Source organism: Giraffa tippelskirchi, chromosome 2 (assembly GCF_054371585.1).
Source record: "Giraffa tippelskirchi isolate mGirTip1 chromosome 2, T2T-mGirTip1v1.2.pri, whole genome shotgun sequence".
NCBI lineage: Eukaryota > Metazoa > Chordata > Mammalia > Artiodactyla > Giraffidae > Giraffa > Giraffa tippelskirchi.
Genome location: NC_137276.1, coordinates 12,002,082 through 12,027,372, shown reverse-complemented (window position 1 = coordinate 12,027,372; position 25,291 = coordinate 12,002,082). Strand labels below are relative to the sequence as shown.

At 50.9% G+C, this 25,291-nt stretch overlaps 1 protein-coding gene and 1 long non-coding RNA gene across 2 annotated transcripts; one reads left to right on the top strand and one right to left on the bottom strand.

The window, feature by feature from the left end:
- The first annotated feature begins 201 nt into the window (after nucleotides 1–201).
- Nucleotides 202–24,630, top strand: BAG3 (BAG cochaperone 3). Its single transcript, XM_081536018.1, has 4 exons — nucleotides 202–753; nucleotides 16,856–17,182; nucleotides 19,001–19,405; nucleotides 23,234–24,630. Exons 1-4 carry the CDS (start codon nucleotides 568–570, stop codon nucleotides 24,071–24,073), a joined length of 1,758 nt encoding a protein of 585 aa, XP_081392144.1. The 5' UTR covers nucleotides 202–567; the 3' UTR covers nucleotides 24,074–24,630.
- On the bottom strand, nucleotides 2,817–6,502 carry LOC145524209 (uncharacterized). Its single transcript, XR_014067317.1, has 2 exons — nucleotides 5,072–6,502; nucleotides 2,817–4,468 (listed from the first exon to the last, which is right to left on the bottom strand). It is a non-coding gene; the product is annotated as an uncharacterized LOC145524209 (long non-coding RNA).
- Nucleotides 24,631–25,291: the final 661 nt, after the last annotated feature.

Sequence of the window (25,291 nt, the reverse complement as noted above, 5' to 3'; positions counted from 1 at the left end):
CCCGGCGGCACAGGGATCCCGCGGATGCAAGCCCCCCGCCCAGGTCAGGGACGACTCGGCCGGGGAACACCAGCCCCGGGGAGCCCCCGCCCCGGGGAGCCGCGAATAAGGGGAGGAGGTGGCAGGGTGGAGGAGGGGCGGCCCGGCGGATGCCCCGCCTACGCCCCGCCCACGCCCCGCCCCGCCCCGATTATAGCCGATGACTCAGGGCGGAGCTCCGCATCCAACGCGCGCCGCCGCCAACTTCTGTGGATGGGACCAGAAGTTTCTAGCCGGCCAGTTGCTACCCTTTATCTCCTCCTTCCCCTTTGGCAGCGAGGAGGCTATTTCCAGACACTTCCAGCCCTCTCCGGCCACGTCACCCCCTCCTTTAATTCATAAAGGTGCCGGGCGCCGGCTTCCCGGACACGTCGGCGGCGCTCACGACTCCGCTCCGGCCGCGGCCAGCGAGCGACCCTGCACCTGGAGGTCCGGCACCCCGCGACCCCGTGACCCGGCACCCCGCGACCCGGCACCCTGCAACCCAGCACCCCGGCGGCCGCCCCTCCGGGCCGACCCCGACCCAGTATGAGCGCAGCCACCCACTCGCCCATGGTGCAGATGGCGTCCGGCAACGGCGCCGGCGACCGCGACCCCCTGCCCCCCGGCTGGGAGATCAAGATCGACCCGCAGACCGGCTGGCCCTTCTTCGTGGACCACAACAACCGCACCACGACGTGGAACGACCCGCGCGTGCCCCCCGAGGGCCCCAAGGTGAGCAAGGCCCGCGCCTCACCCTGGCCAGCGGCTGCCCCCCCCACCCCCATCGACGGCCAGTCCGGGGACAGGGCCGGGCGGGGGCGGCTGGACTGGGCCTGGCTGCGGGGACGCGAGGCGCCAGGTGGCCGCCGGCCGCAGCCGGTGCCTCTGAGGTCAGTGAAGGCCGCCTGGGACGCACGGATCCCCAGGAGGACGCCAGCTCCCAAGGGGGTCGGCCTGCTGCGCCCCCCACGAGTCCCCTCTCCAGGCCCGCCCTCGGCCGGCGTCTGGGCCAGTTTGGGGAGGTTCCCAAGAGGACCGTCCTCCCTGGGCCGTGTTTGGTTTTCAGGGGTCGGGCGGGAAGTGGGACCCGCGCGGTGGCACCAGGCGCCGTCCACCGGCTCCATTCGAGGGGCCCTGGGCCAGGAGACGACGGGTGGCCGGCCTACTCAGCACCAAGGCCCGGGCCAGGCCCGGCCACGGTCTCCAGCCGGCTCAGATCCTGGTTTCACTCTGCTGACCGTGCTTTGGCAGACGCCAGGGGACCATTGGCAAGCTTCCGTGGGGGTCCTTTAGGGTCTCTTAGGAATTTTACATCCTCAAGTTCCTGAACTTGATTGAGGGTATCATGACTTCACTCTCCCATCTCAGGCACAGAGTGACTCAGGAGACTGATGTAAATGCATTCGTTGCCTTTCGTTTTTTCCCCCCCTTTCTGTATTTGAAATTAAAACTGTATTATTGTTTGAAAGCTGTGTTCGCTACGAATATATTCTAATATGACTTGTTAAAAACAAGATGCAATCTTCCAGGCAATTTCTAAACTGAAGATGTGAAACTGTCTCCTAGTTGGCTATCACCTTAGATACTGCCTCACCCTGGTCAGAAAGAGATTTTTTTTTTTAATATCAATACATTCCCTTCCTTGTTATGCTACTAAAATATTTAGGATTTGTTTCTTATCCCCAATACACAAATAATTTAGTAGTAATACTTTTGTATTAGAAGTATGCCTCATTTACATATACGCAGGGGTATATACTACTTAATCCTTAGAACCATGAAAATTTGAAAATATAAACTTGGAATGAGTCCGTTAATTTAAAAAATTATAACTAATTGTACTGCTCTTGTAATTTTCTATAACTTTGAGCTTTTTAAAAATGTAAAGCTTGGCAAAAAGAAATAGACTTGTAGTGGTGTTACATTGTCTGGGCAAAATAGAAGTCATAAAGAGCTGGTAAGTTATTTTGAAGATTTAAAAATTCACAGAATTAAAAATGTTTTATAAACCATTGTTTTAGAATAAGAAAATCTGTGTTAACCATCTTCATTTTTATGCAGTTTTTTCCTTTAAAATATTTATAAAACTCTGGTGCCCAACAGTGAGATATTGTATCATCAGCAGCTTACACTTATAAGAAATTAATTGTATATTTATTCCTGAAAATTATTTCAAGAGGCTATAATTAGCTGGGACGGACGTAACCATGTATTCCTCTCGCTTGTCTGTTCAGCCCATTATTGAGTGAAACCAAAGCTCATTTCAAACCAATTCTGTTACTGCAGTCTGCAAGGATGTAGAACTTTACTGAGGCCAAAAAAAAAATCCTGTCATCTTGAGGCTTCCTTCCTAAAGAGACAGGAAGAGTCAGAATCCACTGGCGTCGTTGGTGGTGAGTGTAGATCAAGTATGAACATATCCATTGTGAGTTCAGTGTACATGCCACATTGCTGGCACTTTGTTTTCAACATGAAACTCACCCAGCAGGTTGAGATCTTACGTATGGTGGACAGGTTAGGCTGTGGTTTTACAAACTTTTTCAAGGGGAAAAAACAAAAACGGGTTAAGTTACTATTATTTTTCTCAACAGGTAGAACATAAGAGCTAGTAAATCAGAAGTTTGATGCTGTAAAAGTTGATTTGAAAATTTAACAGAATTTTAAAGTTGAAAGATCGTTCAAGATCTTTTAGCTCAGCCTCTATTTTTCTAAGAAAGAAACCCAGAGAGTTCACATGTGTTTCCAAAGTCCATTCAGCCAGTACCAATAGCAAAGAGAGACTCACACCCGAAAAGTCCTAATAAGAGGCAGTTTATTGTTCAGAAGAAGGTAGAAGAGTCTTAAATTTCTATAAAATTTAAGTGTGAAGTGTGCAGGCTGGAGTACTTGATTGTTGTTCTACCCTCCTGACTTTAGTGAGTACTTGGATGGTAATGGCTGGATGTGATCAACTCAAGAAAAGAGCTGCTTACTGAATTAATTACTTGATATTTCTCAACATGGCACTAGAACGTAAGGAGAAAGCTAACATTCACTTCGTTAGCTCTGTGGGCTTCATGGCTTTCAAGACTCTGCTTTGATGTACACAGAACAACTATGTGACTAATTCACTTTAACTTCTGTGAATGACACCTCACTCCAGAATAAATACAATGGAAAATCCTTCTGTCAGTTCAGTTGCTCAGTCATGTCCAACTCTTTGCAATCCCACGGACTGCAGCACACCAGGCTTCTCTGTCCATCACCAACTCCCGGAGCTTACTCAAACTCATGTCCGTTGAGTCGGTGATGCCATCCAACCATCTCATCCTCTGTCATCCCCTTCTCCTCCCACTTTCAATCTTTCCCAGCATCAGGGTCTTTTCCAGTGAGTCAGTTCTTCGCATCAGGTGGCCAAAATATTGGAGTTTCAGCTTCACCAGCAGCCCTTCCAATGAACACCCAGGACTGATTTCATTTAGGATGGACTGGTTGGGTCTCCTTGCAGTCCAAGGGACTCTCAAGAGTCTTCTCCAACACCACAGTTCAAAAGCATCAATTCTTCTGCGCTCAGCTTTCTTTATAGTCCAACTCTCACGTCCATACATGACTACTAGAAAAACCATAGCTTTGACTAGATGGACCTTTGTTGGCAAAGTAATGTCTCTGCTTTTTAATATGCTGTCTGGGTTGGTCATAACTTTTCTTCCAAGGAGCAAGTGTCTTTTAATTTCATGGCTGCAGTCACCATCTGCAGTGATTTTGGAGCCCCCCAAAATAAAGTCACTCACTGTTTCCATTGTTTCTCCATCTATTTGCCATGAAGTGAATATCCTTCACTAGCACTTTCTATCAGAAATTGGTTTCTTAATGTGGATTGAGAAAAGAGCTCTGGCAAAAAACAAAGGGCGATTTTAGAGGAACTGAGCTAAGAGGACAGGACCCTCTGAGCATCCTTACCTTCCAGAGAAGATGCTGTCAGTCAATAAAGAGCTATTCACTGAACATGAAAAACAGAGAAAGCCCTCTTAAGAGGAAGACAGTTTCTGGGGTGTTTGCAGTTTAATCATATGGGTAAAGGAATGAATTTCTTGGAAGGAAGAAGACTAGAACTTTGTGTATGGTTTAGTCTTATATGCTGTTGTCTTAGAGTTGATCCTCTCCCGTTTCCCTGAGGTGTTTAGAGTGACCTTTCATCCCATTTTTAAAGAGGGAGCAAGTGAAAGTGTCTCGCCCTTCACCGCAGAGCCAGGACAGCTAACGGCACAGGCTTTGGGCTTAATCCAGCTCCACTCTCAGGATCTGAACCTTCTCACCTGCAGTCTTCCTGGATATCGATTTTCTGCACATGTGAGCTGCCCACTAGTCTCCTGGCAAGTTCCTACCAGTCCAGGCCCCTTCTCTGGCAGAGGGCTTGGCATCCTCTTCGAGATGTACAGTTTCTATGCAGGCTGCTCCTCTGGCTCACCTTGTGAAATAAACAGAGGCCAGATGCTTTGGAGTGTGGCGCTGTGCCGCTCCCTTGCAAACCTCCCTGGGCAGAGGAGCAGGGCGGTTCTAGCTCTTCCGGTCCTGGAGGCGCCTGGGCACGGATTCCCGAGCCTGGCAGTCTCCAGGAGCCTGAAGAGGACACAGGTTGCCAGCTGTACGTACTCCCTTGTTGGATCTAGGTTGCTCAGGGTAGGACCCAGAAATCTGTATGTCAAAAAAAGCTGCCCTGTTGGTTCTTGATTCTGGCAACCCGGGCATTTGGGAGTCACCAAAGGACAATGATCCCACAGGCTAGAGGGGGTTGAGTGGGGGAGCTATGACTTTGTGTGCACCTGTGTGAGCCTTGGCATCCTCAAGGGAGCCTGCTTCACATCTAAACCTGCAGAGCCATTGCCCGAGCCTCCCTTCCTTCCCGGTGAAACTCAGCAAGTGCCTGGTTTCTAGGGGTGAAGATGGGGGTGGCAGGAGGAGGGATGGAGCCTGGCGGGGTGCCAGTGCTGGGTGTGGGGAGGTGATCCCAAGACCCTTGTGAACCCCAGGAGAAGCAGGCCAGAGGCTTGCCCTGCCAGGGGAATCTCACCACAGTCATTTGACAGATTATCCTCGGGCCCTATAGGAGACAGGTAGGAGCATCCTTGAAGAGGAACTCGGAGCTGGTTTGCGTTTCAGTTGAAGCAGAGACCCATTTGTTCCCCTTCACGTTCAGGAGAGCTTCCTGAATATTCCGAGAGATGAGATCATCTTGTGGTTTGCAGATCGATTGCAAGCTCTTGTGCCTCTTAGAATCAGAACACAGGAAAGGAGCGGCCATTCTTTCCTTTGTATTTCCAGCCAGTTGCAGTGACTCTGGAGCAAATGTCTGTATCAGAGATGAATAGCAGTTTGCTGAGGGTTTGATAAAGAACATGGCCAAACAAATGCCTTTGGAGCCCAGCTCATCCAGGACCTTCGTTTTCCCCTCTAAAAAACAGTCTGTGTTTGGCCTATGCAAGACCTGACCAATAACTTGTCCCCTGTTTCGCGACGTGTATTTGCCTTTTACAAGGGGTAGAGACAGCGTGCAGAAACTGTGGCCGAAGTTGATGTTAGCCAGGGCTGGGAAGGCTTAGTTGTTTGATGCTGTTGGGGCTGCCTGTGAGTCAGAAAGCTTCATACCACCCGTGAGGCTTGATTAGCGTTGTCCTCATTTCGGGAATGACACACAGTTGCCTTATATAAACCACTCTACACTTTTGTTCCTTCCTATTGACATTTAAAAACGATCTGGCATTTTTCATAAAAATTAGGAAGCCATGCATAAATCCAAATTTACTCTTTCTCCTTCATAGTTTTGCTGTGTAAATGTTGCTCTTAACATGTTTAAGACGCCTTATATAGAGAAACTGGGAGCAGTAGGTGAAGACTTTGCTTATTGGGAACCTCTGAGGATCCTCTAGTGCCGATGAACTCCATGGAAACCTCTCTCGTACCTGACAGTGGAGTTCTCCAGGCCCTCCCGGCTCCCCATGGCTCGTGAGTCAAGTCTACGTGCCCGTGATCCTTTTGTGCCTCAGCTCTCAGACAAAAAGCTGGACTCCTGAAGCAAGGCTCCAAGTCCCCTCCTTTTGCAGATGTGAAAGTTGATCTCCAGCCCTTGTTTGGCATCATGCGGCTGCATGAGATAGCTGGTGTTGTTCAGTCTTCACATATTTCTAGGACGATTTCTTTGGGGGCCTCTGCAGCTTTTCAGCCAGTCAAGCAGCTCACAAAAGCTTAATCAGAGAATTTCTGTAGGAAGGGAGGAACCAATTTTTTCCGTCTGTCAACACGTTTGTAGACATGTGCCAGACACAGGTGGGTGCTTTTACAAACCTTATCTCTTTAAACCCTCAAAGGCGCTCACTAAGGTGGAAGCTGTCAGGTTCACCTTATACACAAGGAGATAGACGTGGAGAGAGGGGAGGTGCCTGGCCTGAGGCCTGTCAGCTGTGACAAAACAGACTGTTGTGAGCAGAGCTTTACCCCCACCCCAGGTGACAGACGCTGCTAGCGGGCCTGGCTGCTCCTTTATACTTAGACCTTTATACTCCGAGCTTGCCGGGCACAGCCCCGATTTTAAACAGCCTTGAGTCCATCTCCTACAGCTCGTGAGACACATTGGCTGGGTCTGAGCTGAGACAACGAGCCCTGGTCTCCACTCATTCATCTCTGCCGAAATTTTTTGAGTGCCTGCTCTCTGCAAGTCATGGTGTTAAATGTCACACAGAGGACAGTTCTGCCTCCTTCAGGGCCATTTTCCACAAAGCTTTCCCCCATCCCTCGGGTTGGAAGCAGCCCGTCCTGGTTCTGGACACCACATATATCAATTTGAAACTTTCCTCCAAAAGGCCGCACGTTCCTGCTCTGCCTCAAGGTCATGTCCCTGTGGGCTGAGCGTCCCAGAGGCAGACTCTGCGTCTCTTTCATCTCTCTGCCTCTTCAGGGCCTGGCAGGGTCCATGGGCTCAGTATGTACAATTCTGTGCAGAGAAGAGGAAAACGTGGGCCTGGGCTCCGGAGTGGTCAGGCTGTTGAAGAAAAGCGTCCCTTACTGACGTGCGTGTTGCAGGAAGCCTTCTGTCGGTTCCTAAGCCACATCAGCCTCGTCCCCAAATGTCTCCCAGTTGCTGGTTCCTTTTTATTGAATTTCTGAATGGCCTTTTCTCCACAGGGGACTTCAGCATTGATTCCCTAAGTTCATCCTTACGGGTCTGGAGGCGGTCTTTTTTCATCCCCGCCAGTGACACAGCATCTTAAAGCTGGCCTGCCAGGGAGGCTGGTTGCTGACAGCAGCCAGACGCCACTAAGCCAGCGCTGTGCGAGGAGTCTGTCTCCAGTTTTTCCATTTGTGAGGCTGGCAGTAAGGTCAGACGCTGCAGAGCCCCGAAGCCTCTTACTCACTGTCAGTTCTGAAGAGCCCAGGATTGTAGATTGTTCACTGCCTACATAACATTGTGTATAGTGTGTATGTGTGCGCGCGCGCTCAGTCATGCCCGACTCTTTTCAACCCCCTGGACTGTAGTCCACCAGGCCTCTCTGTCCATGGGATTCTGCAGGCAAGAATACTGGAGTGGGTTGCCATTTCCCACTCCAGGGGATCGTCCCAACACAGAGGTTGAACTCACGTCTCTTGTGCCTCCTGCACTGGCAGGCGGATTCTTTACCACTGTGCCACCCGCGAAGTCCTACGTACATTAAGTGCCTCCTGAGAGCTCCCCCACCCAGAGCTGCGTCCTGAGTGAGGGAGATGAGACTTAGCCCTGAAAATTCCCTAGCATCCTGTTGAAGAACAGGCATTTCCTATTTTGAAGTAACTTCCTCGGTTTCTTGAACATTTAAAGTAGAATTGTTTTTTTTCAATTATGTTAAAAATTCTTGGACAGGGAATGAATGAATAGTTTAGAAGTGGAAACGGCAGGAAGATAGGAAAGAACGTGTGTAGCAGGGAAAGCAGCCACATGGCCTTTTTGAATGTTACAGATTATCCCACGGAGCCCGAGGGTCAGAGTAGGACCCCGCTCTGCTGCTGGGCTGGACCTGGGTTCGCTCCCAGCAGAGGCCCCGGGCTGGGCCTGAGGAGTCTCCGGTCTGTGGTGACTCAGAACTGAGTGCCCCACTCTCGCTGCCCTGCCTCAGCCAGGCGGTGACTCAGCATTGAGCCTTGGCTCCCTGACCCAGAGCACACTTGAACTGAATGTTCCAGGTCTGTGCCTCAGCTCAGCTCCACTGGGCAAAATGAAATGCGTTCCCTCCTGCTGCATTTTCACCCCCGGGAAGACGAAGGGTTTGCAGACGTTTGTTTGTCGTTAGCCACCAATAGTCATTAATCCCACAGTGTACAGGTGTGGCAGGAATAGCGAAAGGATTCACGTGTCTGGTGGTCTCAGGTAAAATCACTCACCTCCCCCCCCCAGCCTCAGTCTCTCGTTCTGAGAAATGGGCATACACCAGTACCCGTCCAGCAGGGTTGTGAGGAGCCAGGGCCTGGCCTGAGGCATGTGTGCAATCTGTGGGGAGAGCCCCAGCCTCCACCAAGAAGTCGGAGGGGAGTCTCGGAGAGGCGCTTGGCTTCCCCACACGGTAGAGAGTGCTGGCTGGATGTGGGTCTGCCGGTTCCCAGATGGGCATGAAGTCTTGTTTTCAGAGGCAAGGGCTCCTCTTATGGCCTCTGAACCAGCTCAGCTGACTGTCTTTCCGCCAGTGTCTGGATACCCTCAGCACCCTTCCCTAGGGGTTTCTATGCCCCTCATGGGGGGTGCATAGGAGCTGGGCCAGAACTCAGGGCAGGGGTCAGCCTTCTGGAGCCTCAGCCAGACCTACAGCCCACAGCTCCAGCAGCTTGTGGCCTTGGCCCCAGATCCCTTGCCCAAGACAGGCCAGGACAGTTGTGTGTTCTGTGTTCTTCAGGGAGTGCTGTGTTTACCCTCAACCCTGTCTGCTCAAGGGGAGGGTCTGTGCATGGGCTTGAGGACAGTGCCAGCAGGAACCAGGTGCCCAGGGGTGTTGGGGGGCATTGGCCACGTGCATAGATGTTCTGGACCCTGCCCTAAGGGGTGGAAGGAGAGGGAGGGGTTTTCTAATTGTTACCATCCTCTTGAGGGGGTGTGGTTGTTGGGGAAGGAGTGCTTTGAGAAGCTGCTTAGGGTGGGGGAGGAGTCCCCCTCCAGAAATTCCCCAAGGCTGCCACCATCTGTCAGTCTCCCCTTGCTTGAGCTGTGGTTGATGTATTGGAGATTTTATTTTATTTTTTTTCCTATTGGGGAATTGTGTTTTGTGCAAAATGCATGTCCAGTAAAACCAGCGCCCTGATACCAACAGACGCTATGCATGCCTTGCCTCTGAGATAGAACCTTGAGAAACCAATGGAAATGTACCCATGCGGGTGAAGGGGTCTCTCTATCTAAATTCAGACAAGAGTTTGCTTCCTGATAGGGAGATTTTGGGTACTTTTCTGTCTGTGACTTGTGGTTTAGATTGATTAAAGCAGATCCTTACCTTTTTTTTTTTTTCCCCCTGAAGAGGAAGTAAGTAGTTTTTTAAATTCCCTGAAGCCACTGAGTTCAGGAGCTGAACTCCCATGACCCAGGGTTTTCTTCTTGGTTTTGCAGCCACTTCCCCTGTGACCTTAGGAACCCGTGAAGGGGCTCCCGGGAGTGAGGGACTCTGAGCACCGAGCACTGTCTCCAGCAGGGGACATACTCAGCTGTGGCCTGGAGACAACTTAACATGCCATGGAGGACACCCTGGGGATGTTGAAGGGACACTAGCAGACCTTCTACTCCCAGGCGGCTCCTTCCACCCCAGCCTGGCTTGGCTCTTCCCCCTGGGCTTCAGGGGCATGTGTGAAGGCACTACAGTCATTGCAGATTGGGTGTTGATTGTCTACAAGGCAGCCCCTCCAGAATTGGGGGCCTCCTGAAGGGAGGGGAGAGTGTAGGGCTTAGGCCCCTGAAGTTGTCTTTGGCTGTGTTTGCTTCCAGTATGAAACAGTAGATAACATGTCTTAACAGAGAAAATGGCATCCCTGCTAATTAGTGCTCTTAAGACTAAAAAAGGGCTTCAAACTTTTAACAGGCTCATTACCAGCTTGAGTGAGAGCACTGAGGAATTAAACCCGAGTTCATAACTTTCTGAACAGTAGGCGCAACCAACGATTGCTTGGAAGAAGCTGGGTCCATCAGTAACTATTTGTGGAATGGACAAGCACAATTATACAGGGCATGGGACAGCTCAGAGTTTACAGAGACTTTCTTGTGCCCTATTTCACTTAAATTTGGCAACAAGTCCTGGGAGGCATGGGGATTTTTATAAGCTAGGGGACCCGAGTCTCAGTAGCAAGAAGTCCTGTCCGAGAGAACACAGCTGGCTAGCAGCAGGGCGGGATTGGAGTCCATAATGGCAGCTTGGAGACGGGGGCTCAGAGCTGGTTCATTCCTTCCTGTTGGGACACAGCTGCAAAGAGAAGCAATGTCATGTTTTTTTTAAGAAAGCTTTCCCTAGTAAAAGCGCATAACACCCATCTCAGTAATCCCAGAATCAGGTCCACATACTTCTTTAAAAAAATTGCTGTTGGAATACAGTTGGTTGACAATGCTGTGTTAATTTCAGGTGTACAGCCAAGTGAATCAGTTATACATTACCCATATCAACTCTTTTTTAGATTCTTTTCCCATGTAGGCCGTTACAGATGTGTTGAGTAGAGTTCCTTGTGCTATTCAGTACGTCCTTATTAGTTATCTGCTTTATGTACCGTGATATGTATAAGTCAATCCCAATCTTTCAGCTTATCCCCCCTTCCCCGCTGGTAACCATAAGTTTGTTTGCTATATCTGTAACTCTGTTTTGTAGAGAAGTGTAAGGAGAAGGCAACGGCAACCCACTCCAGTACTCTTGCCTGGAAAATCCTGTGGACGGAGGAGCCTGGTAGGCTGCAGTCCATGGGGTCGCTGAGTGACTTCACTTTCACTTTTCACTTTCGTGCATTGGAGAAGGAAATGGCAACCCACTCCAGTGTTGTTGCCTGGAGAATCCCAGGGACGGCAGAGCCAGTGGGCTGCCGTCTATGGGGTCGCACAGGGTCGGACACGACTGAAGCGACTTAGCAGCAGAAGCAGTACATACTCTAATAGCAGGTCTATTAGATAAAACCTCCAGTCACCTGGGGCTAGATTGCTTAGAGTGCAGACTCCTGTCCCACCAGGAGTGCTGCACACAGACTTTGGTGGATGTGGACTTTGCGTATTATTCAGAGTTTGCCCGATGTCTGTTATGTGCCCCCAAACAGGGCTGGGGGCAGTGGAAGAGACCCTTGACCACACTCCAGTGGTAACTTCGGGTTTGGCCTGTGGGGATGTAGGTATCTGTTTATATATCACATTGGCAATAATTCCTGTTTCTTTTCTGTGGGCTGTAATACCAAACAGAAGGTTTTGTAGGACCTTGAAGCTCAGGTCTCTCTGTGCACTTTACAAGGAAGCTTTTCTTTTGTTTTGCTTCCTGCCTGAGAGAGGCAAGCCCTGGCCACTTTATTTTGATCCAGGTCCTCGCTAAATGGGAAGTCCCAGGATTCTTATTTCCCTTCATCTTTTTTTCCCCCTTATTTTAGAAGTCTTGGAAGTATTATTAGTAAAAATCACTAGCTGACAGGCATGAGGCTTTTCTGGCCTAAAAACCCAGTTAACAGAGTGTGTCCTACTTAAGACTCCAGGGCTGTCAAGGCGGTGGTGCTCTGAGTTGCCTTTGTGGCTGTTCCCCTTCGTTCAGATCGTGGTTTGTAGCTGCTCAGCCCACGTTTTAAAGAACACTGCACTGTGGAGCTGAGGTTGGCGCTCATGAGGCGCGGTTTTCAGGGCTTGTGGTCCCAGCCTGCTTTTAAGGTGCCGAGTCTACTGGATAGCACAGGGAACTCCTCCTCTTCATGAAACTTTGGGGCACCTTGAGCTCCAGAGATTTCTGATGTGATTTAACTGAGTACATCTAAGAGTGATCATTTTTAGACTTCTGCAAGCATCAAGTTTTCCTTGTTTTTGAGCCTTCTGTAGGTGTTTAGAGCTAGGAGAGATCTTGGGATCGGAGGTCAGGGAGAACGTCAGCTGGAAGGACCCTCGTTTAGAGCTGTGTTCCCAGGGCCGTTGGGGCTGGGTTTCCCCACAGACCTTCTGAGTCAGACTTTGTTAGGGCTGAACAGCGAGTCTGCATGTTTTTTTTTTTCTTGAGTGTTCCAGATGCCCCTAGAGTCTGAGAACCACTGCTTTACAGCACATCATTTCACAGCTCAGGAAACTGGGGGTGGCAGGGTAGGAGTAAGCTGCTTCCGTAGTGCCTTCTTAGGGGCAGAGCTGGCTCTGGGACCACGTGCAGTCTCTTTCCAAGTCTGCTAGCTGTCCCTTAGTGCCCACGCTGTTACTAAAAATCAGTGGTGAAGCGTAGTCATGCTCTCAGAGTCCCTTGGACTGCAGGAGATCCAACCAGTCAATCCTAAGGAAAATCAACCCTGAGTATCCACTGGAAGGAGTAATACTGAAGCTGAAACTCCAGTACTTTGGCCACTTGATGCAAAGAGCTGACTCACTGGAAAAGACCCTGATGCTAGGAAAGATTGAGGGCCAAAGGAGATGGGGACAGCAGAGGATGAGATGGTTGGATGGCATCGCCAACTCAATGGACGTGAGTTTAAGCAGACTCCAGAGATAATGGAGGACAGAGGAGCCTGATGTGCTACAGTCTGTGGGGTTGCAAAAGTCAGACACAACTTAGCAACTGAACAACAACAATAAGTAAATAAGACCTGTGTAACCCACATCCTTTTCCAAGCTCAGAGCCTGACCCCAGGCTTACCTAGTAATAATTTGCTAGGGCAGGTCTTGGCTCATCTGAGGCAATTTTTCTTGCTTTTCATCCTGGCTTTCTCATGGAGTTGTTTGGCACCTGCAGAGGATTTTAACGTAATGCCCAAAGAAGAAGAATTGACCAGTTCATTTTATAAATTAGTGCAGTGAGATAAGCAGTGGAAGTCAGGCTCTGATTTCCTAATTGGATTTTGTATGAGTGTGTTCCTGATGGCTCTGCCCGCAGATAAGGATCATGAGCTGGGCTGACTGGAGGGTGATTCCTGTGATGCTGTCACTGTTCCTCAGGAAGCGAGGCAGGTGGTGATGGGGAGGCAGGGCCGGCCGACATCCGCTTGGTCACTGTGCTAGCACCCCGTCCCTGTCACAGGGCCTAAAGAGCAAAACCCCCAGGAAACGGAGGCCCCAGTCCCCAGCGAAGTCAGGGCGGGGCAGGTAGTGAGTCTTCTGTGAGAGATGCCGGCCAGCATAACCAAGGGGCTTGGGCTTGAACTTGAGAACAGTTCTTACGGGACTACGGAGACATGTTCTAGACATTATCGAGGAGAATTATAAATATTTCTAATATATATTTATTATATATAGATACGTTTATATATATTTGAATGTATAGAAAGAAAGTGAAGTCACTCAGTTGTGTCCGACTTTCCGACCCCACGGACTGTAGCCCACCAGGCTCCTCCATCCATGGAATTTTCCAGGCAACAGTACTGGAATGGGTTGCCATTTCCTTCTCCAGGGAATCTTCCTGACCCAGGGATCAAACCCGGGTCTCCCACATTGCAGGCAGACGCTTTACCGTCTCAGCCACCAGGAAAGCCATTTGAATGTATACTTATTTTAAATACATAGTTATATAAATATAAAGACTTTAATATAAATTAAACATTTTAAAGTCTTTTTTTTTTTTTTCCTCTGGGAAAAAAGTACATCTTTTCTTTCACTAGACTCAGCTCAAACCCCACAGAAGGTAAAAAGGGCAGTGTAACTCTTTTGGGTCCTGCGTTTTGGTTCGTAGACCTGAAGCATTTGCTGCTGACAGGGCTCTAACGAGAGCAGAATGAGAACGGAGGTGGCATCAGCACCCCTGTGGACCTTGTCACGGGCGGGTGTTTCACTCGGGTTTAAGTTTTTGTTCATGTAGAAGCGTTAGTTTTCTAGTCCATAGACGTGAGATGGTTTTTTAAAATTTACTTCAGTGTTTTCTAAACAAAGCCCCCCCCCCGGTCCCCGGCCCAGAGCGTCAGGGTGCCTGCCTTCCTTTAGATGTGACGATCATGAAGAGACGTGTGGGGTTTTTATTAAACAGCATAAATGAGCCGTTTGTCCACACGGAACCGGGAGTGCAGACCTCAGGACTATAGGAAAGCAGCCTCCGGGCCTCTCCCAGCCTCCCTTCTTTCCAGCTTGGGCCCCTGACGCTCCCACCCCCGCCTATAGCGACCACACGCTTCCCTCCAGCCACCCAAGCGTGGCGCTGCTCCCACGACCCAGGCCAGGTGTTGGCTGTGCTGTCACAAACCCTGGGGCAGGCGGAACTGCTCTTCTGCCCTCCTCCCCTTCTTCCTCCCTTTTTCTTCCATTTTCAATTGAGGCACAAAATGTATTCAGCGAGATGCATAAAATTCATTGGCAGGCCCGCTGTAGGACCTTCTGGATCCAGGGGCTTCCCCCAGGGGTGGCCAGGCCTCAGCCAGCCAGGCCTGTCTAAGGTTTCCAGGCCCCGGGAGGGTCTGAGGTGGAGGCGCAGCTGACAGCAGGATAGTGGGGGTGGCTGCCCTCACAGGTTCAGCCTGGGTAGTGTGGCTGGACTGAGGCAGGAGATGGGCAGTGTGGGGGCTCCAAAGACGAGGAGAGTGTGAGAGACTTCTCTTATACATGGGTGTACACTCATTTATCTCCACCACTCAGAAAGAGAGAGAACTTTTCCATCTCCTCAGAGGGTCCCTTCCCAGATGATTACCATTTCCTCCACGTGTGTCCACCTTCCTGACTCCGGTCACCACCAGTTCATTGGGTCCTTCAGGGGTGATTCCTTTGACCCTTGGGCGTCTTGAGTCGCAGCATCCTGTGCCCATTTAGGGAGGGAATGCCTTTCAGCTCCCTGGGCAAACCCCTCTCCATGGGCTCTCGTAACAGCTCACGATAGACGTGTGTAGTGGGTGTTGCTAGCTCCACTTTCTAGCAAAGAAGATTAAGGCTCACAGAGGTGAAGAGACTTACCCCCCATGAAAGAATGGTTACTAACAGAGCTAAGGAAGAACGCGAGCCCTCTCTTGGAAGCCCCACCCTACTAGAAAAGCCCAGGCGGGCCCCTGTGCTCTCCAGGTGGTCATCCTGTTTGTTTTACGCGGCCCTACCGGCAGGGATTGGGCCTTGCTGGTTTGTAAACCATGGTACCCAGTAGCTCGGGAGCAGGGCGGTCACCAGGGGCCAGCCAGCGGACGAGGGCTGCTAACTGCCCATCTCCGCTCTAGTGCGTGGCCAGGAGGAAGCCAGCAGGGATGCCGCCCCCGCACTTGTTCAGGCTCTGCCCCAGGCTAGAGGGAAGGTGCCCCAGGGCGAGGACGAAGTGCCCAGCCGGCCTGTGATGAGTCAGCACCAAGCAGCACGGGCCTCCTTCAGCGCTCCTGCTGCCTCCCTTCTGGTGCCCATCTCGTGGCAGGATTGCGCTTCTGAATGTGACGCCTGGACCCACTCCCTGCTCTTGGGTGACCTGAGAGTTAAGCAGGCTAAAATAATGCCGCCACCCTGAGCACGTGGGTATTCTAATCTGAGAGTACCGCCTGTCTGCCGGTGTCCCCAAGGACATGGCGACACCCCGGCCTCTCCTGAGTGCTGGGAGGCCCGCTGGGGTGGTGAGCTCAGCAGGAGGGCAGACAGAGGTTCACAAGTCTGAAAGATCTAAGGTCCAGGGCTTGCCCTCCTGTGACCAGCTTCGCCCCAGCGGGAACAGAGCCTCAAGCCTTCTAGTGTTTTCTGTTCAGGGGGATGCCTTGTAAGGAGGCATAATAGTTTGTCCACTTGGATGCATGGAAGTGGCACGAATCCTCAGCCCCCTCCTCTGTGAAAGGACCCTCTAGCGCTCAGGAGACTGTCAGGACAGAAAGCCGCAGGGGTCCCTGGCTTCAGTCACCCAACCTCTGCTTGGTGAGGAGTGACATTGCCCGGTGAGTGACTGGCCAGCCTTGTTGTCTGAAACAGGATCTTTCTCTGTGGTACATCTGGAACTTGGCCTTCTCAAGGGCCCCAAAATAGCCAGGCCACTGAAGAGAGAACTTCATAGGAGGACATAGGAGGGACCCCAGCCGCTCCTCGCCAAGCAGGCTTTGTTGGCATCACAAGACCAGCACAACTAATCCCTGGGTTTTGTTCTCATCCTGTGCCTCTTCTGCATTCCTCGGGTATCTCCCTTTCTTGCCACTTGTTCTGAAAATATTCCTGAGGAGGCTGCCTGCCTGCTGCCGCCCCTTCTCTGCAGATTTCTGAGCTGCGGCCTGTGTCGGGGTCCCACGCGAGTCTACGTTGTCAGAAAACGTGAGGACCATTTAGGAAGCCAAGATAGATGCTGGCTATAACTTAGCGAGTTGGCATTGAAACCTCCTAGCATCTTCTGATCTGGGTCTGGGAGGCTGTCGGGGACTCCCCTGTGTGCTCGGCTGCCTTGTCACCCAGAACAGAAACCTGTCTGACCAGTTTGGGAAACTGGGACTTCTGTGCTCCACAGATACCTTGCTTGTCTCTTGCTTTCTCTTGATGCTTCTGATTCTTAAACTTCTGGGCCAGTAGCAGCTTCAGTAGGGGAGGAGGGGTCTGGAAGAAGTAGGGGATCAGGGGAGGTACCCACAGCTTCTGTGCTCAGCTGTCCTGGCTCCTGGCTGGCACTGTGGGGCCCGGAGTCACTCTGGATGGTGGGCGCACGTGGCCTTATGCTTCCTCCTCCTGGGGCTCTTCCCTTCCCAGCTTCTAACAGGTCTGTGTGTCTCCTCTCACCTTTAGGAAACCGCATCCTCTGCAAATGGGCCGTCGCGGGAGGGCCCTAGGCCGCTGCCCACTAGGGAAGGTCATGCCGTGTACCCCCAGCTCCGGCCAGGCTACATTCCCATCCCTGTCCTCCACGAAGGCGCCCCGAGCCGGCCGCACCCTGTCTTCGCCTACTCTCAGCCCGGGACACAGCGCTTCCAAACCGAGGCGGCCGCCGCGGCTCCCCCGAGGTCCCAGTCGCCCCTGCGGGGTGTGGCGGAAGCCAGCCAGCCAGATAAAGCAAGCGCACCGGTGGCAGCTGCTGTGGCGGCGGCCCAGCCCCCAGCCTCCCATGGACCCGAGGTGAGGAGAGGCCTGGCTAGCGGGCCTATGGCCATAACCTGTGAGGGTGGGGGTGGGAGGGGCGGGGTTTTGTGCTTCCTGGGCTGCCCAAGACCGCAGATGACCCCAGACCCTGATGACAGCCCAGTGAGATGTGGGGCATCGGGGCCTGGCCTGCGTTACCCAGCAAAGATCGCTTGCTGACAGCCCCACGTCCCCCAGCATTTCACAGGCTGGTTTTTCCGATGAGCAGGGATCGTGGTTTGTTTCTGTAGTTCAGGAATTGGGGCTAAAGAGGGGATAAACAGCTTTGGTCCAAAAGCGTGAAGTTGGAAGTGGCATCGCAGGGCTTGGAAGCTGGGCCTTCTGGCTCCTCCCATGACACCCCTCATTCCCACTGAGCTTTCTGTGTCAGAAACACAAGAGAGACTCTGTGTCATTTCACTCAGTTCAGTATCCGCAGGTGAGTGTTAGCTGCTTGGAGCTACACTGACATGAAAATGGGACCGCATGCCCGCCCTCACCGTGTCCACCGTTTAAAACAAAGTGTAAAATTAGGATCAGGGAGACAGCTGCTTTTCAGGTTTTAAGTCTGAGGTCAATACTTCCTTGAACCAAAGTTTAAAGCATAGCCCTTAACCTGGTTCTTAGCTGAGACTTGAAGGCCTGCGGACCCCAGCAGGAGTCCTGAGCCATAGGCCCTCTGGGTTTTCCTGTTGGCACACCGTCCCATTGTGTCCCCTGCGCTGCTCTTGAGCACAGATGCTCACTCCGGGTGAAAAACATAGTTAACGGGGGCATTAGGTGGTACAGTGGTAAAGAACCCGCCTGCCAGTGTAGGAGAGGCAAGAGACACGGGTCGGATCCCTGGTTCGGGAAGTTCCTCTGGAGAAGGAAATGGCAATTCACTCCAGTAGTCTTGCCTGGAAAATTCCATCCACAGAGGAGCCTGGTAGGCTACAATCCATGGGGTCGCAAAGAGTCGGACATGACTGAGCTCTCACACAGGAGGCACTTTCCCTTTCTTGGAGAGGCAGTACCTATGTTTGTAATGTTTTTGTTATAAAAATCAAAAGTGACGCATCAGTCAGAGAAATCTTCACAAATTTAACCTAGCAGGGGCCTTAGAAGCCAGCTGGGGAAACACTCTTCTGCTTTTCCAGAATACAAAGTAGGCAGTCAGGAAGGGAGAGGGGCCTGGCCTGCCTCGGTCCACATGGGGACGTGGTTCCCGCTGCCCCCTGGGTTCTCTGGGGATAAGCAGGAAAAGAGTTCAGGAAAGAGGAAATGAAGTGACAACAATAACTAAAACTTCGTGAGCACTTCCTGTGGGTGGTGCTGGCGCCAGACACACCCACTGATTCTCTTACAGAATCTTCAAGTCAGTCGGGTGAGGAGGGGTTACTCTTTTCTGTACTTTAAATGCAGTTCATAAACAGTAAAGATCTGCCTGCAATGCAGGAGGCCAAGGTTCAGTCCCTGGGTCTGGAAGATCCCCTGGATGAGGGCATGGCAACCCACTCCAATATTCTTGCCTGGAAAATCCCATGGACAGAGAAACCTGGTGGGCTTCAAGCCCGTGAGGTTGCAAAGAGTCGGATGCGACTTAGCAACTAAAACAACAACAACAGCAAAGCTATCGGGCTGTTGAGAATTTGAGCCCAGGCCTCTTGACTCCTGAGTTCCCAGTCTTAACACTACGTTTGGACACTGGAAAGGCTTAACAGATGGGAGGTCATATTAAACCTGCCACCCTGAGCAGGCACGTACTGGGGCAGAGTCGGAGGGCCAGGCAAGGATGGTTCACGGAGCTGTGTGTCTATGTTCTGTGTCTTGCAGCGGTCTCAGTCTCCAGCGGCCTCGGACTGCTCCTCGTCCTCCTCCTCGGCCAGCCTGCCCACCTCCTCTGGCAGGAGCAGCCTGGGCGGTCACCAGCTCCCCCGGGGCTACATTTCCATCCCTGTGATACACGAGCAGAACGTTGCCCGGCCGGCAGCCCAGCCGTCCTTCCACCAAGCCCAGAAGACGCACTACCCAGCTCAGCAGGGCGAGTACCAGACGCACCAGCCCGTGTACCACAAGATCCAGGGGGATGACTGGGAGCCCCGGACCACGTGGACCGCATCCCCCTTCCGGCCTCCCGTCCGGGGTACGTCCAGCCGGGAGGCCTCTCCAGCCAGAAGCAGCACGCCAGTGCCACCCCCGCCGTCTGTCCGTGTGCAGACCGCGGTCGACAGGCCTCAGGTATGGGAGTCAGTGTTGCTGACGGGCTGGGGCGGCATCTCTTCAGGGCCGGAGGAGTTCTGTGCAGGTGTTCTGGGTCCCCTGCCCTCACCAGCCCTTCCTGGGGAGACCGAGATCCTGGAAAAGTGCTGGTCACCAGCAGAAATGCGGGTGAGGGCTGTGAACCTCCGGTGCTTCGACAGCTTTTGCTCGTTCTTTGTTGCAGCTACCTCAGGGGCAGAGTTCCAACCACCGTGATGGGGAACGGTGGGCAGAGCGAAGCATCACACATGTGGGGCCCAGGTGTCCTCTGCCCACCATACCCTTTCAGGGCCCTGACACACCCTACTCCACACTCCAGCCGCAGCTTCGTCTCCTGCCTCACTGATACCCCTTCTGCACCCTGCCAGCCCTTCCATCTGTTGTCTCCTCTCGTGTCTTTGCTCACACTGAACCCACTTCTGGAGATGCCTTCACAATCTAAACTTTTCCCATATTCCAAGGGACAAGCCAGTCTTGCCACTTTTATGCAGCCTCCTCATCTTTTCCCAGGGTGCCTAGTCTCTTACAGTTCAGCATCTGATTACCCTATGCATTTCAGAAATGTTCATCTGCTCTCTTCAGCTCTGCTCTGACCTTGACCACAGGGAGCATATCTTACTCCTTTTTCCTCCTTTGCAGTAAAGGACTGTGTTGCCCAGCTGATGCCTGGCTGGCTGGGTGGCTGGGAAACCTTCCTGCCTATCTGGGGAAAGTCATAGGCAGGGCCTGTTGAACCTTCGATAGAGGCATGCACTAGCTTCCCAGGTGGCACTAGTGGTAAGGAACCCAGCTCCCAGTGCAAGAGATATAAGAGACGTGGGTTCGATCCCTGGGTCAGGAAGATTCCCTGGAGGAGGGCATGGCAACCCACTCCAGTATTCTTCCCAGAGAATCTCATGGACAGAGGAGCCTGGTGGCCACAGTACATAGAGTTACAAAGAGTCGGTCATGACTGAAGTGACTTGGCACAGCACACAGCACAGAAGTGTGCAGGCACTGATCCCTGGGGAAGCAGTCTTCTAGTTTTAGAGCCGCAGAATACCCAGCAGCCAGGGCCCCTCAGCTGCTGAGTGAATTCTTGACCACTGTTCTTAAAAGGAAAGTCCCCTGTTAACAAACGGAGGGCATCTTCTTCCTACAAATGGTGACACTGTCCAGGGCCCTCTAACAGAGTGCTTTCCTGTTACTGGCTTTTGATTTTGTTTTGTTTTTGGCTTTTCTATTTGGAAATGATTCCAGCCTTACAGAATAGAAGGCCAGTATACATGAAGGTCATGAAAGCAAAGATTCAGCCATATTCACTGTTAACATTTTACTCCATTTGCCTTGTCATTTTTCCTCTCTCCATATATTGTCTATATTTTTGTTTGAGATTTAGTTATAAATAACATGCCCCTGTGCCCCTAAACATGACAGCAGATGTTTTCCTAAGAGAGCTACCTTCTCATTCATAACTACAGTAGAATTATCAGATGGAGGGCAGTTAACATCCTTATGACATTGTTGTCTCATACACAGTTCATTTCCACATCTCCTTTAAAGCAGTTTCCCCTTTGTTCTAGGATGTAGTCTAGGATCATGAGTACTGCATAAAGGTGTCATTTGCTTTTAGTCTCATTTAATCTGGATCAGCTTCTCAGTCTTTTTCTGCTATCATGACCTTGAAAAGTTTTTGAAAAGTACAAGCCAGAGGGCACACCCCCTCTTAAGTGTTTCTAAAGTCACTTATTCAGCTATTGCTTTAAAGCCCAAGGAGAGGCGTGTGGCTAGTTCATGAATGCTAAGGGCCAAAGTTGAGGACTTCTGGTTGGCAGAAGAGATTTGATGGAAAAGGAGGCTAGTGATATTCAAACAGCCAAGCGTCCATCAGATCCTTACTTAAACTCAGTAATCCTTTGAAATGGGAAAGAAGTGCCCATTTGCAAAGCTGGCAGTGTTTCCTCTCATACGTTTCCCATGTATTTTCTGTGATTGGTGAAACAATATTTAATCCTATTTCCACTTAATCTTACTTGTTTGTACTGGCCTCCCTTTCACAGCTTGTTCAGAGATCCCATGTTGGAGGCTTGCAAAGATTTGACCTAATTGAATATCATAGTGGGATTTAGTGTTTTTAATATGGAGTACTTTACAAATAATATAGTCCAATTCCTATTTCCCAGTTGATGAAATCAGAATGTGTGAGACTTTTTAAGGGGGTTTTAGATATTCACTTGAATGCTAGATGAACCAAGATATTTATGTTGCAGGCATAGTTCATTTTTTAAAATATGCCTCTAGCTTACAATCACATTAAAGAGTATCTCACATTAAAGAGTATCTCAGTCACATTAAAGAGGATCTCAAATCCCATGGACGAGGGAGCCTGGTGGGCTGCAGTCCATGGGGTCGCTGAGAATCGGACACGCCTGAGCGACTTCACTTTCACTTTTCACTTTCCACTTTCATGCATTGGAGAAGGAAATGGCAACCCACTCCAGTGTTCTTGCCTGGAGAATCCCAGGGACGGGGGAGCCTGGTAGGCTGCCGTCTGTGGGGTTGCACAGACTGAAGTGACTTAGCAGCAGCAGCAGCCTGTGTAGCCATGCAGTCAGTGTGGAGGTGTTGTACTGTGCCAGTATCAGCTCTGGCACAAATGTGCCCAAGCAGAATACTTACAGGGTTACCCATTTGGGGCATCTTGCTTATTCTCAAAAAAATACATCAGTCTGGGCAGAAACCACAAGGCCATCATAGGTTTAAAAAAAAAGACGATTATAACTTTGCTGAAACAGGAGATGGGAAGGTCACATCCTGAGCAGAGACTCACACAGAAGGGGGACAAGTGGCAATTATTACTCCACGGCTCCATCACCTGAAAGTCTGAGTCACCCGGGACTTTGCTTTGAGCTAAACTAACTGAGGAGTCAGCATGAGTTTGCGGTATTTTCCTTTTTGAAAAATTATGTTGGTTTTCTTTTCATTGCCATAAGAATTCCATCTCCAGAAAAAGTCAGTAGGAGATAACAGACTGAGAGACCAAGGTAACAAATGGAAGCGTAACAATGGGTTGGTTACATATAATGCATGTGTGGACTGCAAGGAGATCAGTCCTGCTTGTTCATTGGAAGGACTGATGTTGAAGCTGAAACTCCAATACATTGGCCACCTCATGCGAAGAGTTGACTCATTGGAAAAGACCCTGATGCTGGGAAGGATTGGGGGCAGGAGGAGAAGGGGACGACAGAGGATGAGATGGTTGGATGGCATCACTGACTCGATGGACATGGGTTTGGGTAAACTCCGGGAGTCGGGTGATGGACAGGGAGGCCTGGTGTGCTGCGATTCATGGGATCGCAAAGAGTCGGACACGACTGAGCGACTGAACTGAACTGAACTGAACTGAATGCATGTGTGCTAGTCATGATAAGTCTCTTCAGTCATGTCTGACTCCTGGGGACCCCATGGACTGTAGCCCGCCAGGCTCCTCTGTCCATGGGATTCTCCAGGCACGAATACTAGAGTGGGTTGCCATGCTCTCCTCCAGGGGATCTTCCTGACCCAGGGATTGAACTCATGTCTTTATGTCTCCTGCATTAGCAGATGGGTTCTTTACCACTAGCCTCACCTGGGAAGCCCCATAATACATGATGAGTACCATATTTTATTCTTGTAACTGGTGTCAGTTGATTTTGAAAGTCTCTTTTATACCGGTAAACTTTTTTTAAAAAGTCGTCCCCATTTCCTTCTAGTCAGTACCAGCTACGAGTGACACCCGTGACTCTCGGCCATTAAAATTGTCTCTGTGTCCTTGCCTCTTCCCCACAGCCCATGACCCACCGAGAACCTTCGCCTGTTCCCCAACCAGAAAACAAACCAGAAAGCAGGCCGGGCCCAGCTGGACCAGATCTCCCTCCCGGACACATCCCGATCCAAGTGATCCGAAAGGAGGTGGATGCTCAACCTGTTTCGCAGAAGCCCCCGCCTCCCTCTGAGAAGGTGGAAATAAAGGTTCCTTCCGCTCCAGTGCCTTGTCCTCCGAGCCCCGCCCCTCCTACCATCCCCTCTGCCGTCCCCTCTGCCGTCCCTTCTGCTGTCCCCTCTTCCCCCAAGAATGTGGCTGCAGAAGAGAGAGCAGCCCCCAGTCCTGCCCCTGCAGAAGCTGCACCCCCCAAACCAGAAGAAGCCGAAGTGCCCCCAAAGCATCCAGGTGTGCTGAAAGTAGAAGCCATCCTAGAGAAAGTGCAAGGGCTGGAACAGGCTGTGGACAACTTTGAAGGCAAGAAGACGGACAAAAAGTACCTGATGATAGAAGAGTATCTGACCAAAGAGCTACTGGCCCTGGATTCGGTAGACCCAGAAGGACGAGCTGATGTCCGCCAGGCCAGGAGAGATGGGGTCAGGAAGGTTCAGACCATCTTGGAAAAACTTGAACAGAAAGCAATAGATGTCCCAGGTCAAGTCCAGGTTTACGAACTCCAGCCCAGCTCCCTTGAGACCGATCAGCCACTACAGGAGATCATGGAGATGGCCACAGACAAGAGCAAGAAGAGTGCTGGAGACGGAGAAGACCCCAAAACCGGAACCCAGCCGCCGGAAGCCAAAGAAGCAGCAACTCCAAACCCCAGCAGCACAACAGACACAACTGCTAACCCGGCAGCACCGTAGTCTCCACGAAATGAAGAGTCAGCCCTGGAGACTGGGAACTGATTGTGTGGTTTAGGGAATTATAAGTTGCATGCATTTCAGGGACTTAAAATCAGTTGGTTTTTACTCTTCATAGCCGCTTGGTACGCAGTAACTTGGGTGGAGGCAAAACACACTAATAAAAGGGCTAAAAAGGAAAATGATGCTTTTCTTGTGTTCGTATTCCGTACAAATAAAGAAGTTGCTTGTCACAAAAGTTTAATAACCCCATAGCTTGTTGTTTTGGAGCCCTCTCTGTATGGGCCCCACATGTTAGCCATGGATGTGAACTGTCTTTCTAGCTCTGGATTGAAGGAATTTTTTTTTGAGGGGGGAGTAGATGGGGAGTCAGTTTCTCATCACTAAATATGAAGCCCGTTTTTCAGAAATGTTGCCATTTTAATGGGATGATTTTTGTCATCTCATAGCTATGATACTTTAGATAAAATGTGTAAGGAGCCATAGAAATATCTGTATGTGGGATGACTTTAATGCTATGTGTAAAAAAAAGGAAAATAAAGTAATAATGTAACTCAAAATGTCTTCTGTGGTTTCTGAATTTTGAAGAGTGGCAGCATCAAGATAGGCTTGCACTGGCTTCAGGAAAAATAAACACTGGATGCATTTATAAGCCTGCTCTGGGATTTGTGACATCCCTACTGGTGCGGCCCATTAGAAAATGAGTCTTGGTCATTTTTCTGTCTCAGGTTGCAGCTGGAGCCCGGGAAGACCCAGGGCTATAAACCCAGGTAGTAGAAACCTGCCTATCACACCTCTCTGACTGCCCCAGCCGAAGTGCATCTCTGCCCACCTGGCCTCAGGCCACCTGCAGTCCTCACCAAGCAGCTGCGTGGGTTCAAAAGTGCACAGAGAAACCAGTTCCCAGTATTGCCTGAGGTTGGCCCACAAATTCCTGGAGTCCAGGTCACTGAGGCTCAGGCACGTGTTCCGTGAGTGTCTTGGGGTCATCTTGATCTGACATTTCTCTGAGTCACCAAGCCAAGCTGGGACCAGGTGTATCTTCCCAGATTGGGTTCCTCGAAGTCACTGGGGTTAGGGATCAGATGCACTGCGAAGCCACTGGAGGGGAAAGGTCTTTCTGGACTAATGTTTTTAAGAGCTTGGGAAGTATCCTAGCCCCAGAATGTGGAGATACGCGTGTTTTTTTTATTTTTTGACTGTTGTCACATAAGCAGAAAT

What these genes read in the sequence shown, in the direction of transcription:
- BAG3 (XM_081536018.1), top strand. Translation starts at nt 568, where the DNA reads ATGAGCGCAGCCACCCACTCGCCCATGGTGCAGATGGCGTCCGGCAAC. An exon ending in TGCCCCCCGAGGGCCCCAAG is followed by an intron (nt 754 to 16,855) that starts GTGAGCAAGGCC and finishes TCTCACCTTTAG; the next exon opens with GAAACCGCATCCTCTGCAAA. An exon ending in CCGCGGTCGACAGGCCTCAG is followed by an intron (nt 19,406 to 23,233) that starts GTATGGGAGTCA and finishes TCTTCCCCACAG; the next exon opens with CCCATGACCCACCGAGAACC.